The sequence below is a fragment of the Emys orbicularis genome, chromosome 19 (assembly GCF_028017835.1).
Source record: "Emys orbicularis isolate rEmyOrb1 chromosome 19, rEmyOrb1.hap1, whole genome shotgun sequence".
NCBI lineage: Eukaryota > Metazoa > Chordata > Testudines > Emydidae > Emys > Emys orbicularis.
In genome coordinates, this window is record NC_088701.1 from 14788828 (window position 1) to 14803279 (window position 14452).

At 51.4% G+C, this 14452-nt stretch overlaps 1 protein-coding gene across 1 annotated transcript in view; it reads left to right on the forward strand.

Annotated features, from left to right (window-relative positions):
• The first annotated feature begins 5018 nt into the window (after positions 1 to 5018).
• Positions 5019 to 14452, forward strand: part of LOC135892001 (gametocyte-specific factor 1-like) — a 30527-nt gene continuing 21093 nt past the window's right edge. The window contains exons 1-7 of the mRNA XM_065419678.1: positions 5019 to 5111; positions 7249 to 7375; positions 9022 to 9111; positions 10584 to 10684; positions 12051 to 12177; positions 13549 to 13635; positions 14095 to 14158. Coding sequence (XP_065275750.1) covers positions 5019 to 5111; positions 7249 to 7375; positions 9022 to 9111; positions 10584 to 10684; positions 12051 to 12177; positions 13549 to 13635; positions 14095 to 14158 — 689 coding nt within the window. The remainder of the gene's footprint in view (positions 5112 to 7248; positions 7376 to 9021; positions 9112 to 10583; positions 10685 to 12050; positions 12178 to 13548; positions 13636 to 14094; positions 14159 to 14452) is intronic.

Here is a 14452-nt window from a genome sequence, read left to right on the forward strand (position 1 = left end):
GCTCTATGAGCCAGGTCCTTGTGCTGACCCTGTAAGGCAGGAGTTCATAGCATATCAGGTAGGGTTACCATATTTTGAGTGTCCAAAAAGAGGACACTCCACGGGGCCCCGGCCCCGCCCCCAACTCCACCCCTTCCCCAAAGTCCCCGCCCCAACTCCGCCCCCTCCCCTGCTTCCCGCGAACATTTGATTCGCGGGAAGCCTGAAGCAGGCAGCGGGTAAGCTGGGGGGGGTGGGGGGAGGCAGTGCGGCCCAGTCTGGTCCCCTCCGGCGGCCGGCCCCGGCCCTGGCCCCAGCGTCTCCAGCCTGGCTCGGCTCGGGCCCTGGGGTGCCGACCCCCGGCCCAGCACTGCCGGCCCCCGGCCCGGCCCCAGCCCGCGGCCCAGCGCGGCCCCGGCCCAGTACTGCCAGCCCCCGGCCTGGCCCCAGCCCACGGCCCAGCGCAGCCCCGGCCCAGCACCGCCGGCCCCCGGCCCAGCGCACCCCCGACCGCCCAGCACCGCCGGCCCCCGGCCGCCCGGCACCCCCGGCACCCCCGGCTGCCCGGCACCGCCGGCCCCCGGCCCCGGCCCAGCGGCACCGGATTTTCCCGGACATGTTCGGCTTTTTGGGATTTCCCCCCGGACGGGGATTTGAGTCCCAAAAAGCCGGACATGTCCGGGAAAATCCGGACGTATGGTAACCCTAATATCAGGGTCATCTAGTCCAACCCCCTGCTCAAAGCAGGACCAACCCCAACTAAATCATCCCAGCCAGGGCTTTGTCAAGCCAGGCCTTAAAGATTCCACCACCTCCCTAGGTATCCCATTCTAGTAGTGCTTCACCACCCTCCTAGGAAATGGTTTTTTCCTAATATCCAACCTAAACCTCCCCCACTGCAACTTGAGACCATTGCTCCTTGTTCTGTCATCTGCCACCACTGAGAACAGTCTAGCTCTATTCTCTTTGGAATCCTCCCTTCAGGTAGTTGAAGGCTGCTATCAAATCCCCCTCACTCTTCTCTTCTGCAGATTAAATAAGCCCAGTTCCCTCAGCCTCTCCTCATAAATCATGTACCCCAGCCCCCTAATCATTTTTGTTGCCCTCTGCTGGACTCTCTCCAATTAGTTCACATCCTTTGTGTAGGGGGGGGGGGGCAAAACAGGACGCAATACTCCAGACATGGCCTCACCAGTTCTCAACCTTTTCTTTCTGAGGCTCCCACAACATCCTATTAAAAACTCCACAGCCTGCTGTTTTTCTACATATAAAAGCCAGGACCAGCATTAGGGCTTAGCAAGCAGGCAACTGCTCAGGGCCCCATGCCACAGGGGGTCCCATGAAGCTAAGTTGCTCAGGCTTCAGCTTTAGCCCCTGTTGGTGAGGCTTGGAGCCCCTGGCTTCAGCCCCGTGCAGTGGAGCTTTGGCTTTCTGGGTGCCGGCAAGCCTAATGCTGCCCCTGCTTGGTGCCCCCCCTGAAACCTGCTGGTGGCCCCCCAAAGGGTCTGTTCCCCTGGTTGAGAACCACTGCTGTAAGGCACTGGGGACCTGATCTGCCTTGCCTGGCCCCTTGTGCCATTGCAGGCAGGCATTGAGGTGAAGTGGCTGTGAAATGCCACTAGCCCAGGATGGGCATTGACAGGCATAGCTATAAAGAATATTTGAAAAATAAACAGTACAGAAAATTTGAGGCATCAGTTATTGGTCATTGGGGGTAACATACAGAGTATAGGGGGGATGTTAGTGTTTTGAGGTTGGGCAGCACACATAATATATACAGACTGCAATGTCCCCAATGGGCGGGGGAGTAACCGGTGGGCGGGATCAGGATACAGCCGACAAGCGGTGAGGGTCTATCACCCATGCAGAAAGTAGAGACAGTCATGGGTATAAGTATAGTATAACACTAGACTAGTCCTGACAGTCAGCTTCCCAGTGTAGCCAAGCAACACTGCTCAAATGGAGCAAAGTTCTCTTGGTGCTTTGCATACATATTAGGGCTGAGCCCCACCCCGTGTCTCTGAAGAATACTCAGGAGTCCTTACCATGCAGAAAGCAGCACGTAGCACTCTGTAAACACTCTCCACTTGGAAACAGACTGGAGACTGAGGTGTGGCCTACACTTAAAACAGCAGCGAAGGTGCTGGAGGAGGTGGCTTTCCTGCAGTGACAGGAGGAGCCCTTCTCACAGCATAGGCTGTTTCTGAGCTATGAAGTTACGCCAGCATAATTACAGCACTGTGGCTACGCTACTATAGACCAGTGCTTCTCAACCTATTGTGAGCTGCATATGCAGCCCACAATGTGTTATTTGGGCCACGTCCAATACTACCTGTATGGCCCTGAGGATGACATATGGGCTGCAGCTCTCTGTGCTGATTGGGCTGCAGGTTGAGAGAGACTGCTATAGACCTTGTAGTGAAGACAAGCCCTCACGCTTCAACAGCTGTCTGGATCCCCAGCCGGGTGCCAGCTGAAGTGTCAATATCTCTTGGTGATAACAATGCTCCCAGCCTTGCCCGCCTGCCGGTGTGTCTGGGACGGCTCTTTGCCAGCTCCTGCACCGTCCGCATGGCGGGTGGGCAACGCTCCCAAGGCCTGTGGCTCTTGCCTTGAATCTATGGAGCCTGGTGTCTAGCTAACACCCCAGCTCCTGGAGATGTGACACTGGGAGGATGCTGCTGGTCTTCAGTTACCTAAGGCCTAGCCTTGCTGTAAGGGGGCAGCTGGCCCCTCACTGGGGTTCCTGGGTTAGCCTCTCCCAGTACCCAAGGGAAGGGCCAATGAGAAATCAAGATCCTGAGACTGACAGTCCTCAAGACCAATCGGGAGAGGCCAATGCTCTAGGTCAGCCTGATTAACAGGGCAGGTGGGCCAATGAGGGAGTCAAGCTTGGGGTCCTGTCCTCTGTGTGAGCTGGAGCTGCCTGAGCCAGCGCAGGGCGGAGCTAAGGGGAGAGCAGTGGGCGGAGCTGGGCCAGAGGCAAGGCAGGGGGAGCTGCAGATGCCGGCTGTGCCATCAGTAACACCAGAGCTGGGTGCGATGAGCGGCTGGGGAGAGCGAGGGGGCAGCAGGCCCAGCGCAGGGAAACACCCCCCCCCAGGCGCGAAGCCTCGCAGGCCGGACTTGGAGGTGGGTCGTGACCAGTAGTGAGCTGGAGCTGGTTTGCGCGACCCGGTTGTTAACTTTAGAAGCCGGTTTAGAACCGGTTGGTAAAGGGGTGGGTAAACTCGGGCCCGCGGGACCGTCCTGTCCAGCCCGCCTGAGCTCCTGCCTGGGGAGGCTCCCCCACCCTCGCAGAGCCTGGCGCCAGCACTCTGGACTGCTCCTGGGCAGCTCCTGCCGCATGGTAAGGGGGTAGGGCTGCGAGCTCCAGCGAGCCGCGCAGCATCCCTACACGCTGCCCTGAGCAGCATGGTAAGGGGGCTGGGCCGGGGCCAGGAGGAGGGGTTGGATAAGGGCATGGAGGGGGCGGAGGTTCTGGGGATGGTGGTCAGGGGATGGGGAACAGGGGGGTTCGGTAGGCGTGGGAGTTCTGGGGGTCTGTCGGGGGTGGTGGTGGATGGGGTCAGGGCAGTCATGGGACAGGGAGCGGGGCAAGTTGGGTAGGGGGTGGGGCCCTGGGGGGGCGGGTAGGGTGGGGTTTCATGGACTTGTACTCTCCGGGTGGCACTTAATAACCGGTTCCCTACCGGGTCTTTGGCAGCACTTCGGCGGCGGGTCCTTCACTCGCTCCGGGTTTTCAAAGTGCTGCCAAAGACCCGGTAGGGAACTGGTTATTAACATTCTGGCAGCTCATCACTGGTCATGACCCCAACGGGGGGCGATGCTGGGGAGCAAGGTCCTGCCCCCTAGAGCCTGAGGGTGCATGGCCACCGCCAGAGCAAGTGTCTACCCGCAGTGTCATTGCAGCGCAGCCAGGACCTGGCGAGGAGGCCTGGGATGGGCGAGGAACAGGCTGTGAACTTCCCTGAAGCCACAGAGATGGCTGGCTGTGGTGTCCCTGTGTCACAGGGTGGGGTCCTTGTGTCTTCGACTTTCCATTTCTGCATTATTTTTCTTATTGTTCCTTGCTGTGTAATAAATCCTATTCAGTTTGAACCAGGGAAGTGGCTGGTGTGGAGAGAGCACCCCGGAGGGGGGGCACCCTGGCCTAAAAGACCATGACAAGACTAGGGGTGAAGCCTCCCAGGGAGCTTGGGCCCAGCTCTGTCCGGGTTACGAGGACTCTGTTGTATGGGAGAGCAGAAAGGGAGGCCTTCAGGTCAGGCGGGCATCTGGGTAAAGGGAGTGGGAGCGAGGACTCAGATCCATTTGCTGTCTGATTCCACTGGGGTAGTGCAGCAGCCAGGAAAGTTCCCCACATTTCCCTGCTTGCATTGTGGTTGCAGATAAAATCTGAAAACATGATCCTTCAAGTCTCTGATCCTATCATTTATTACTCTTTAAAATCTCAAGGTCTCTGAGTGCTTGGAGGAGGCCGTTACCAGGTGTGATCTCACTGAACTTACCCTCAAGGCCCTGATCCCATCCACATTAAAGTCTATCTTAAAGACCCAATTTTCCTCAAGTGTGTGTGTGTGTGTGTGTGTGTGTGTCCGTCCTTCCCTCTATCACCTGAGACTGTCCTAGTGTCAGGAAAGTTCCCACTGCACACTGGGTGCTACTTTAACCCTGATAACACCCTCCCCCCCATTTCTTGCCTGTTTCTAACTGCAGGACTAACAGTTCCCTGCTTCCATGTGCTGCCAACTGAAACGCTAAGAGCTTACTGGCCAAGCCACAGCCATGCCATGCCTGAGGTCATCACTTGTACCCTCTGGCCAAATTTCTAACACTGGGAACAGAAACAGCCCAAGCGCCACATAAACAGTGCTGGGGCTCCCCTTTGCTCTCTGCTGGGATCAGCTGTGTGTGGAAGGGGAGAACTGGGCCTTCAATATGGGGGTGCTAGCTGCTGAAGGCATCACCCCTAGCAGTCTACCCCTCCTCCTGGCCTCACTATCTGTGTATCGTGTGCCTTCTGTTGTGCAGGTGTGATGGATCCTGAGCGGCTCATCCCATGCCCCTATGACAAAAACCACCAGATCCGAGCCTCCAGGTTCCCCTACCACTTGGTCAAATGCGGAGAGGTAAGAAGAGCAAGCTACGCAGTGGGACAGAGTCTGAGGTGCCCAGAGAGGAGATGGCCACCTGTCTCTGTTCCCTGCAAACTATTTTCCTCTGCCTCCAGTGCAAACACAAAATGGGAAATGACTGCCTAGGAAGGAGTACTGCAGAAAAGGATCTGGGGGTTATAGTAGATCACAGACTAAATATGAGTCACAATGTTGGGGTTTTTTTGCAATAGTATTACATTATTCTGGGATGTAATGGCAGGAGTGTTGTAAGCAAGACAAAAGAAGTAATTCTTCACCTGTACTCAACACTAATAAGGCCCGAGCTGGAGTATTGTCCCGTTCTAGGCCTTGCACTCCAGGAAAGATGTAGACAAATGGGATACAGTCCAGAGGAGAACAACAAAAGTGACTAAAGGTCTAAAAAATATAACCTACAAGGAATGATTGAAAAAACTGGGTTTGTTTAGTCTGGAGGAAGGCGGGGGGGGGGGGGGGGAGCGGCGGCAATAGGTCTTGAAGTAGGTAATAGTTGCTATAAAGAGCAGAGTGATAAATTGTTCTCCTTATCCACTGACAACAGAACAAGAAATAATAGGTTTATATTGCAGCAAGGGAGATTTAGGGATTATCTAGGGAGACTTTTAAGATCTAGCCCATCCCAGGTGTTTATAACACTTGGTCCTGACTCTGTGCAGGGGATGGACTAGATCTACATTTATGTGAAACTCACACTTGGGGCTTATTTTCACTACCCATTTAACTCGGGTGTTGCCCCTACCCTGGCTCCTGTCCATCCACACAAACCCTCTGGCCCATGTGTGGTGGTGCTTGGCCCATGCTGGAGTAGGCGAGAGTCTGATTGCTTCTCTTGGTAATCTGCCTAATCTGCACTGAAGATCCAGACTTAACCTGATAGTCCTCTAATGCTGTCCCACAATTCACTGGGGGGAACATAGAGCAGCCCAGCTGAGAGCCAGCAGCTACACCTCCTCCCCCTCCTCTGTGCCCCCTCCCCCCTGAAGTCTGAGAGCCTTGCATAAGTGAGTGTGGCCCCAGCAACTTGGGCAGGGCTCTGGTCTGGCTGTTCTCCTGAGCTAGGCCAGCCCAAATGCTGATCACCTGAGTTACGTCTTCACTGCAGAGTTAACCCTTGGAGATACCCAGGCTTCAAAAGCTCCTGAACTTCAGGGCAGCTTGAATCCAAGTCTGCCCTGTGTCACTGAGGGGCCCTGGTGCCTTAGTGAGGTTACACTAATGTCCCTTTAGAATACTCTGGCTGCACAAAAGGACCTGAAGTGTGTGGAAATGGTCTCCTGGGACAACAGCCTGCAGAGGGGCCTCCCTGGGTTGGATGCAGGCTCCAAGCTAGCCCAGTGCCATGCCCCGACGTAGGGGACAGGTTGTGGCTGCATTGGGTGTAGCTAGAGTATCTGTGCTATAGCTATGCTCTGCTGCCCAAGGGCCGTGAGAAGTAGAGCCACATAAGTCAGAGCAGCCCAAAGGTTGCTCTAATTTGCAGCAACAAGGGCAGGAGTGGCTCAGCCCAAGTCTAGGAAGAGCTAAGGTAGCCTGAAGACAGTCCCCCTGTTCTGCTCCCCACCTCCTCCTGGGCTGGAGCAACCAAGAATCAAACCCAAGAAATTCAGCACTGCTGCAGATGCACCAGGTTTCCTGCACATACAGGTATGTCTACGCAGCAGCTAGGGGAGAGTCTCACGGCCCAGGTAGATGGGCTTACAGTAGTGGGGCTTGAGCGAATACAGTTAAAAATAGCAATGTGGATGGTGTGGCTTGGGCTCTTAAGCCCACTTCACTCTGGAGGTTTGAGAGCCCAAGCACCAGTCCATGCTATCGTGTCCACACTACTATTTTTAGTGTGCTACTTCGAGCACCACTAGCTCAAGTCTCTGTCCAGTCTGGAGGCTTGCTCCCAGCTGCAGCGTGTGGACCTACTGAGTGGTGCTCTCTCATTAAGCACTCGACAAGTCAATGATTTGTTTCCAGCTCGCCAGCCTTCTGGCTCTGATGCATCCCTAGAGATCCTCTCAGCTGCCTCCCCCTACAAGCAGCTGTGGAAGCAGTGAGCAGAACCCATGACGGTACCTCCCTGCTGTCTTTGCATAGTGGCATCTTGTGGCTTCTCTTCCAGAATAACAAGAAAAGAGCCAAAGAGCTGGCCACGTGCCCCTACAATGCTCGCCACAGAGTCCCAAAGCGAGAGCTCCAGCTGCACATCTCCACCTGCACAGACAACAGGGCGCCAGAGCTGTTCAGTGGTAAGCTTGGGGGAGTGGGGGGAGCTGGCGGTAGCACACCTGCTTTAATACATGCCTGCTTCTGCTGACTGACTTGACCTGTTCCAGCCTAGGGAGACTGCAAGGGAGTCTGTTCTAGGGCATTTTGCTCTGGACACCAACGCAAGCCCCGAGCAATCTGTAGTTCATGTGTGCATCCCCTGCACTCATCACAACTACTGTAGGTGCACTTGGTCTGAGCAAGGCTGAGTGCTGTCGCCCAGCACATCCCTCTGTACCAGCAGCAGCAGGTGCTGGCTTAGCTGCACTGGTATAAATTGTGAACATGCAGAGTTTGCTCTAGTGGCTGACATCCCAGCATAGAACAGGCTGGGCTTGTGCTGCTCTTCCTTCATTGACAGATTCTGCAGGAGCTGGCTAGAAATCCCTTTCCTTCCCCAGTGCCCATAGCCTGCAGGAGATGAACAGCTGGCTCAGGAAGTAGCCTCATGGCTAGCTGGGGGATGTGCTCACTGCCTGGCACAGCAGGGGGCAGGTCACCTGGCATCACTGAAGAGTCCTGGTCTCTACCGTCTGCTCATTTGGGGCGGGAGCTCTCCTAACATCTCCTGGGGGAGGAGGATGGCCTGCAAACCTGCATCCAGAGAGCAGAGCACTAGGGGCCAGCATTTCTGAAGTGCCCAACACCAGGCTTAGGGTGTTGGGCCCTGCTGAATGGCTAACTAGGTGCTGAGGAGAGCCAGTGGGGAACTTCAGTGTTTTCTGACAAAAATGCTTCTTTGATCTCCATGAACACCTCATGGGAAAGGGTTCTTTGGGCTTTGACACACACTGCAACTTGGAAAATCTTACTCCCATTCTTTGACTCTTGAAATAAGAAAATCCAGTTTTCTGGTTCAAAATGACAGTTTGAAACTAATCGTAGTTAATCAAAATAGTCAAAAACAAAACACTTTCAGTTGAACCAAATTGGGGGAGGGGGGGCTAGCTGATAAACTTGGTGGGTTTTTTTGTTTTTGTGTGGTGGCTTTTACTTTTTGTCCTGCTTTCGGACAGGAAACTCGCATTTCCTTGGTTTTCCTGTCTCAGCTGTGATGAGAACCTGGCCCCACAGCTGTAATGAGAACTCTGGAGATCAGTGTGTGTACTGAGCCCTGTAGGGCTGATGGCATCAGCTCTGCGTGAGCCCTGTTTATAGCAGTGGAACCATATTGGCCCCATTGTGTAATGTCAGGGTGATTGTGGAGAGTTCTCTGGTCTTCCCAGCTAGGGTTGTAGGAGCCAACACTTCTCAGCTTGTCAAGGTGTTTGGCTTTTAAAGGCTTCTCCATTCTGTGCATGGCAGGAACTTGAGGGTGGATGAGCTTGTGCTCTGGGGAACAAAGGCTGTCCAGCTGGCTAGAGTGAGCTGGGGCCAGCGCAGGAGAGCAGAGACCCTGGACACACTTGAGTCTGACCTGAGCCTGGCTCTGAGGAGAGTTCAGAGAATCTTCCCCAACTAAGGAGCATCTCCAGTTAAATGTGGCCTTTGACCCCCTGTAATGCTGGGCCTCTGGCTAACAGAACTGAGCCATGATCCACTTAGAGAACCATGTTTCACTCCTAGACCAGCTACCCTGCTTCTCCTCTTCCTTCCAAGTCCTGTAACGTGTCTCCTCTGCTTGCAGGGACATCAATGACTTTCAGTCCCAAGAAGGAACTGAAAGAGACCCCAAGATCCTGGCAGTGTCCCCCCTGCCAAGAGGACTGGGAGGCAGGTTAGTGTTGGTGAAGAAGCTGTTGTCTCTGATGTCATTGGCATGTGGTACCTATGCCTCACAGGACTTGGCTGAGGCTATGGTTACACTACAAGTGCTATAGTGTAGGTACTTACTGCAATAGTGGAAGGAGTTTTTCAGTCACTGAAGTTTAATCCACCCCCTCAAGGAGACAGCTAGATCAGTGCAAGAATTCTTCCATTGACCCACTGGTGTCTATACCAGGGCTTAGGTTGGCTTAGCTACATCTCTCTCAGGGGGGGGGGGGATTTTTTCACACTCCGATGCGACCTAGGTGTAGACCAGGCCTTAGAGCATGAAACCACACACGATGCTCCTTTAGCTTTATCAGTCACTACTATACCTTGTCTGCACATGGAAGCTGACTGATGTTCAGTGACAATTCCCTGAGTATTTCAGAATCAGTGACTTCAATTCCAGAGTAATTTGTTTGCTTTCCAGGAACCGGAAGCCGACCACCACCTGCTCCCTCCAGGCTTGTGCCGGCATTCCAGCTGCAAGCCTGGGAGGGAGGGAGGAGGAATGCCGCTCAGCTGAGGAGCGGGGGGGAGGGAGGGACTCGGTTCCTTACCTGGCCTGCGGCGGCCGGCGACACGTGCTGGCGCGGGGCGGGGACGCTACCCCCCTACAGGGGCGAGGAGCCGGCCGGGGTCCCCCCCAAGCCCATAAACTTTACGTGCCCACTCGCGCGGCCCTGAGCCGCTCTCCCCCGCCGCTGCCAGGGTCCGGAGCCCCGCGCCTCTAGCTCCAGCGGCTCCTTCCCCGCGGGGCGGTGGGACGTGCCGGGGCCCTGAGGGGGGGCGGGGTCGCAGCGCGGCCAGGGCCTGCTAATTCCCCCGGCACCTGCAAAACGGCTTTTTTTTTCTTTTACTCCCCCCCCCCCCCCCCCCCGCGTCCCAATATTTCCTGTCCGTGATCTGGTCACCCTAAGCACCTGCCAACCTCTGCACTTTACAGGACCAAGTGCACTGTAGTGCAAATTGCAGCCTTAACTCCAGACATGTTTGATTTTTCTTACTCCAGCAGAGATTGCCTTTGAGTATGAAGGTAAATGCAAAAGGATTTACTTCAGAATGCCGTGCTTCTGCTGACCCTTAGCATGTCACTACTATACCACTAGCTAATTTGGTAGCTTCAAGGGTTTTTATAGTAATGTGTTTATTTCCAGCTCACTGTTCTGCATAAGTTACTCGTTGATATATACTGGCCGCTTTGCACTACTGACTGCACTTTCCTCATTTTTAATTTAATATTCCACTCACCAAAAGTCCAAAGTGAATTTGGTTGGGTGTACACGATGAGTGCCAACTTAGCAATTTTACATTTTTGTCTCGGCTATTAAAAGTTGATGGCTTAACCCCATTAGAGGAAACGTCCAGTACCTAGTATGTTTCCACACTTGTTAATTGTGTTGTTGATGTTCTTAGATCTTTTTATTCCTTCTCTTCCAGTTGATGCTTTGGATCCAGAGAAGTTAATACAATGTCCATATGATAAATCTCATCAAATCAGGGCCTGTCGGTTTCCCTATCATCTTATAAAGTGCAGGAAGGTAGGACAGGATGTTAAGGTCTCTAATGCACTTGGGAAATCATATTTTTGTACATGCTAATGCATGGTGAGCTCAGTATGCTGTGTTGCCTTTTGCTAGAAGGATGCATTCACTTGCTATTAGGCTGGAAGAAGCCGTCTTTATATCTCTGTCATCCATTTACCACTTAATATGAACTGGATGCTTTTATTTAGTAATGCACTTCAGATCAGTGCATTTACCCCGAAGAAAGGTGATACAGGTTCTTCAGAATACCTAGGTCAGTGACGGGATCCTATTCTCTTCCAACTGTTCACTCATGGGACAGGGTATTTACTTCCCACTTCAGGCCATGGAGCAAATGCAGCCAGCGTTGTATGGATGCCTTCTGGCTGACCAAAGCCGAAATGATCTGATGTTGCAGCTAATTCTTGACTTTGCAATTAGAGCAGTGCAGCTGCTAAGACATCTATTTTTATATTGCTAATAACTCTATTCAGTGTACGTCTGTCTGAAACTTTCTCTCTTCTCAATCTTCTATCCTGGGCTAGAATGCTATATATTTACCAGGAGAAGCTGCTCCTTTCTTTTGTCCTCTCAGGCAGTATCCTCCAGTGCTAGTGTATATTAGTTGTACTGGTATAACTGCATCCACATGTTAAGATGATGTACCGGTATAACTGTATTGGTTAGGAATCACACCCCTAGCCAACATAGCTATAGTAATATAAAAGCCATGCAGAGCAGGCCTGAGCAGTGTGTGTTCTTCTTCTCTGTCGTCTTGCTCTTTTCTAAGGGTAAAGTTTCTTCTTTCAGGGGGGATAGTAGTGCTCTTCTTTACCTCTACTGGCAAAGTGCTCCCAATATAGATGTGGCCTCAGCTGGAACATCGAGTAACTTCCCTCCTGTTTCAGGAGGGTTACATTAACGGCAAAGACTTAAGCTCTAGCGCAGGCAGGAACTTGTTCTCTAGTCTGTCGCTCACTTAATTTAAACATAAAGTGGCTGAATTATTTAGGGTTTCAAGGCACTTACTCCCCGTGTAGCTTTTTAGGGCAATTTCATCTGTGCATCGAACCATGCCAGTGATGACACTGCAACAGTTTCACTGTGTTTGTTCTGGGGCTGATCTTCAATCAGATAAATTCAGGGTGTTGTTTAAATGTAAAAATGAACAAACATAGCCTGTATCTTAAAGGATGCATATGCTTTGCTGTTTCTACACTGCATTTGTGCTCAGGACCTGAGCTGAGTTTTGGCTTTCCTTGTTTACATTTTTTCAACCTATTTCAGGATGCAGATTGCACAAACCCTTCACTAGTGACTAGAAAACACAAGGGTTAGGATGAATTCAGTGAGATAGCACGTACTTTTTCTGTTTCTCTAGAACCACCCTGATATTGCAAAGCAGCTAGCCACATGCCCCTTTAATGCCCGCCATCTGGTTCCCAGAGATGAGATCAGCCATCATATATCAAGCTGTGATGACAAAAGCTGCATTGAGCAAGACATTGGTGGGAAAATATTAGATTCCTTTGGCTCTGTAAAGTCACTTCTGGAACTCTTGGGCTAACAGTGTTCTAACTTAATTTTGGCTGTTATAGATTGTTTTGATACTCTATTATTCCATAAGCAACCCTTTACCTGTAGTGCTATGTGATACAGAAACAGCAGGAGCCCTTGGAGACTTGAGTTTCATTCATTCTGTGTCCATGCAAATTCTCCTAAGCATCTGAGAGGCAACTGGCTTGCATTACTTGTGTTATCTGCCAGAGATTTTAGCATTAAAATGGGAACTGTACATTGTGCCATAAACTGTGTGTGTTGAAATGAGATCTAGTTAGTAATCTGGACCGCTTAGAGCGGAAAGATAGTGGCCATGAGAGAGGTGGGTCTCCAATGCAGATCTGACCTGATAGTGACCAAAAATCTGTATAGCCTGTCTAGTGGCATGTGTGAAATAAATTGGTCTCAGTCCAGTTCTTAATGGACAAGTGTCTAGATCATAACAATCCTCACTTCTGTTACATCCTACTTGACTATCTTAGCAGAAAAGCCATGACTGGGCCAGGGAGGCTGAATAACTTTCCCAGTTGAAGGTGGGTTCCTCCAGTTCAGAGTGGGGCAAGTTGGGGAGGGAATTATGGGGAAGCTTTCCTACCACTGCCCATGCTGTCGGCTCTGACGAGGAGTTGACTATCCAGGTCTGTCACCCCAGCACCTAAATCACTTGGTTATGTGGGTCGTGTTCCAATTTCTCTCCCCACTGATGTCTATGTGGCTATCACAAAACTGGAAAACGTACCTGTTCTCTGGCAAAAGTAGAGTTGTACTGAAGCTAGCAATGATGTGCATGTTAATGTAGATGGGGCTTAGAGCATGATAGTAGTGAAAAAACCCTGAGCAGATTTTTGTGACATGACAATAGAAACACACCTGAACCCTCTCCCAATGCGTATGTTGAAGCAGCTGCACCATTGCTGAAAAATGTATGCAGAATTGTTTAGCTTTAGAAAAGGCTTAAAACAGGGATTGGCAAATGGGGGACTGCAACCACCCTGCCAGATCATTTGATTTGGCCTGCCAAACATTCTGTGTTGTAGCAAACCTTTCAGAGTTAGGCAATATAGAGCCTCTTAAGGTATGGGCCACCAAAGGGTTCTCGTGGATTTTCTGTCCCTTTGCTACCTTCAAGGTGCCCATCCCTGGCCTAAAGAGTTTTGCTCCTAAGACTAGGGGAGTACTGATCAGCTTCCAGTGTGTGCTGCTCCTCTCCAAAGCCTAGAGCTATTCTGCAGCTAGGTCAAAACATGATTAATGTCCCTAAAATAGGATTGTATTTTATCCAAAAAGATTTTCTCACTAAGAATCTTCTTTGCTTTAAGTGAGTCAGTCGAATAACTGCTACAGAGAGAAAATGAACACTGTCAGCATGTGGCAGCCGCCCCCATGTGACGAAGACTGGGATAAAGGTGAGGAAGCAGGTTGACATAGGGTGGCTGTCAGCCCCTGCTATTCCCTTCTTCTTGCCCCCAAAGAAGTGACATGGACTAAGAGAGAGGTCCCAGAGATCCTTCTGCACAGATCATGTGTTGGGACACCCAATTATACTGTCCCTGAACAAATTAAGTTCTCCTGCTTCACAGGCTCTACCACATGCCTGCTATTCTCTACAAAACATCTGTTGTTTTCCATGTAGTCTGTCGCACCATCTGTGCTTTGATGAAAGTGGAAATTGATGATAACCTTTACACTTTATATTTCTCAATGAAATGTTTGCTTTGCTGTCACTTACGCCAAGCCTTGGCTCAATTCTCATTCCGTTTTGTAAACCTAGCAGCGTCTCTGCCATATTTCTCATTTTATGTTGCTATGACGCTTGCAGAAGTTACTCAGTACTGAGCCACAGTGATGTCTGTTTCCTTTGGCAGAGATCCAGGAGCAATCAAATTCTACGTTCGTTTGGGGCACGTTCAATAGTGGCATAAACAACAGGTAACCAAAGGTGTATTTCTTGTGACCGTGCTTTCCATAGAAGATGTGCTTTCAAACTACTTTTAATTCATGCTGCTGTGTTGATGGGCAGATGCAATTTACTTTATGAATCCTATTTTTGGGGTGATGGTGGGGGAGTTCCCACCGGCATGAATCAACATTCCTATGCCTCTGGGTCAGTGTTTCCTGTCTCCTTTTAGTTGCAGATCCATATGAGAGTACAAGAACATACTATTGCTACCAGATAATGGTTACTCCTCTAGTTCTACTGTAGTACTATTAGTGCTGATGGTC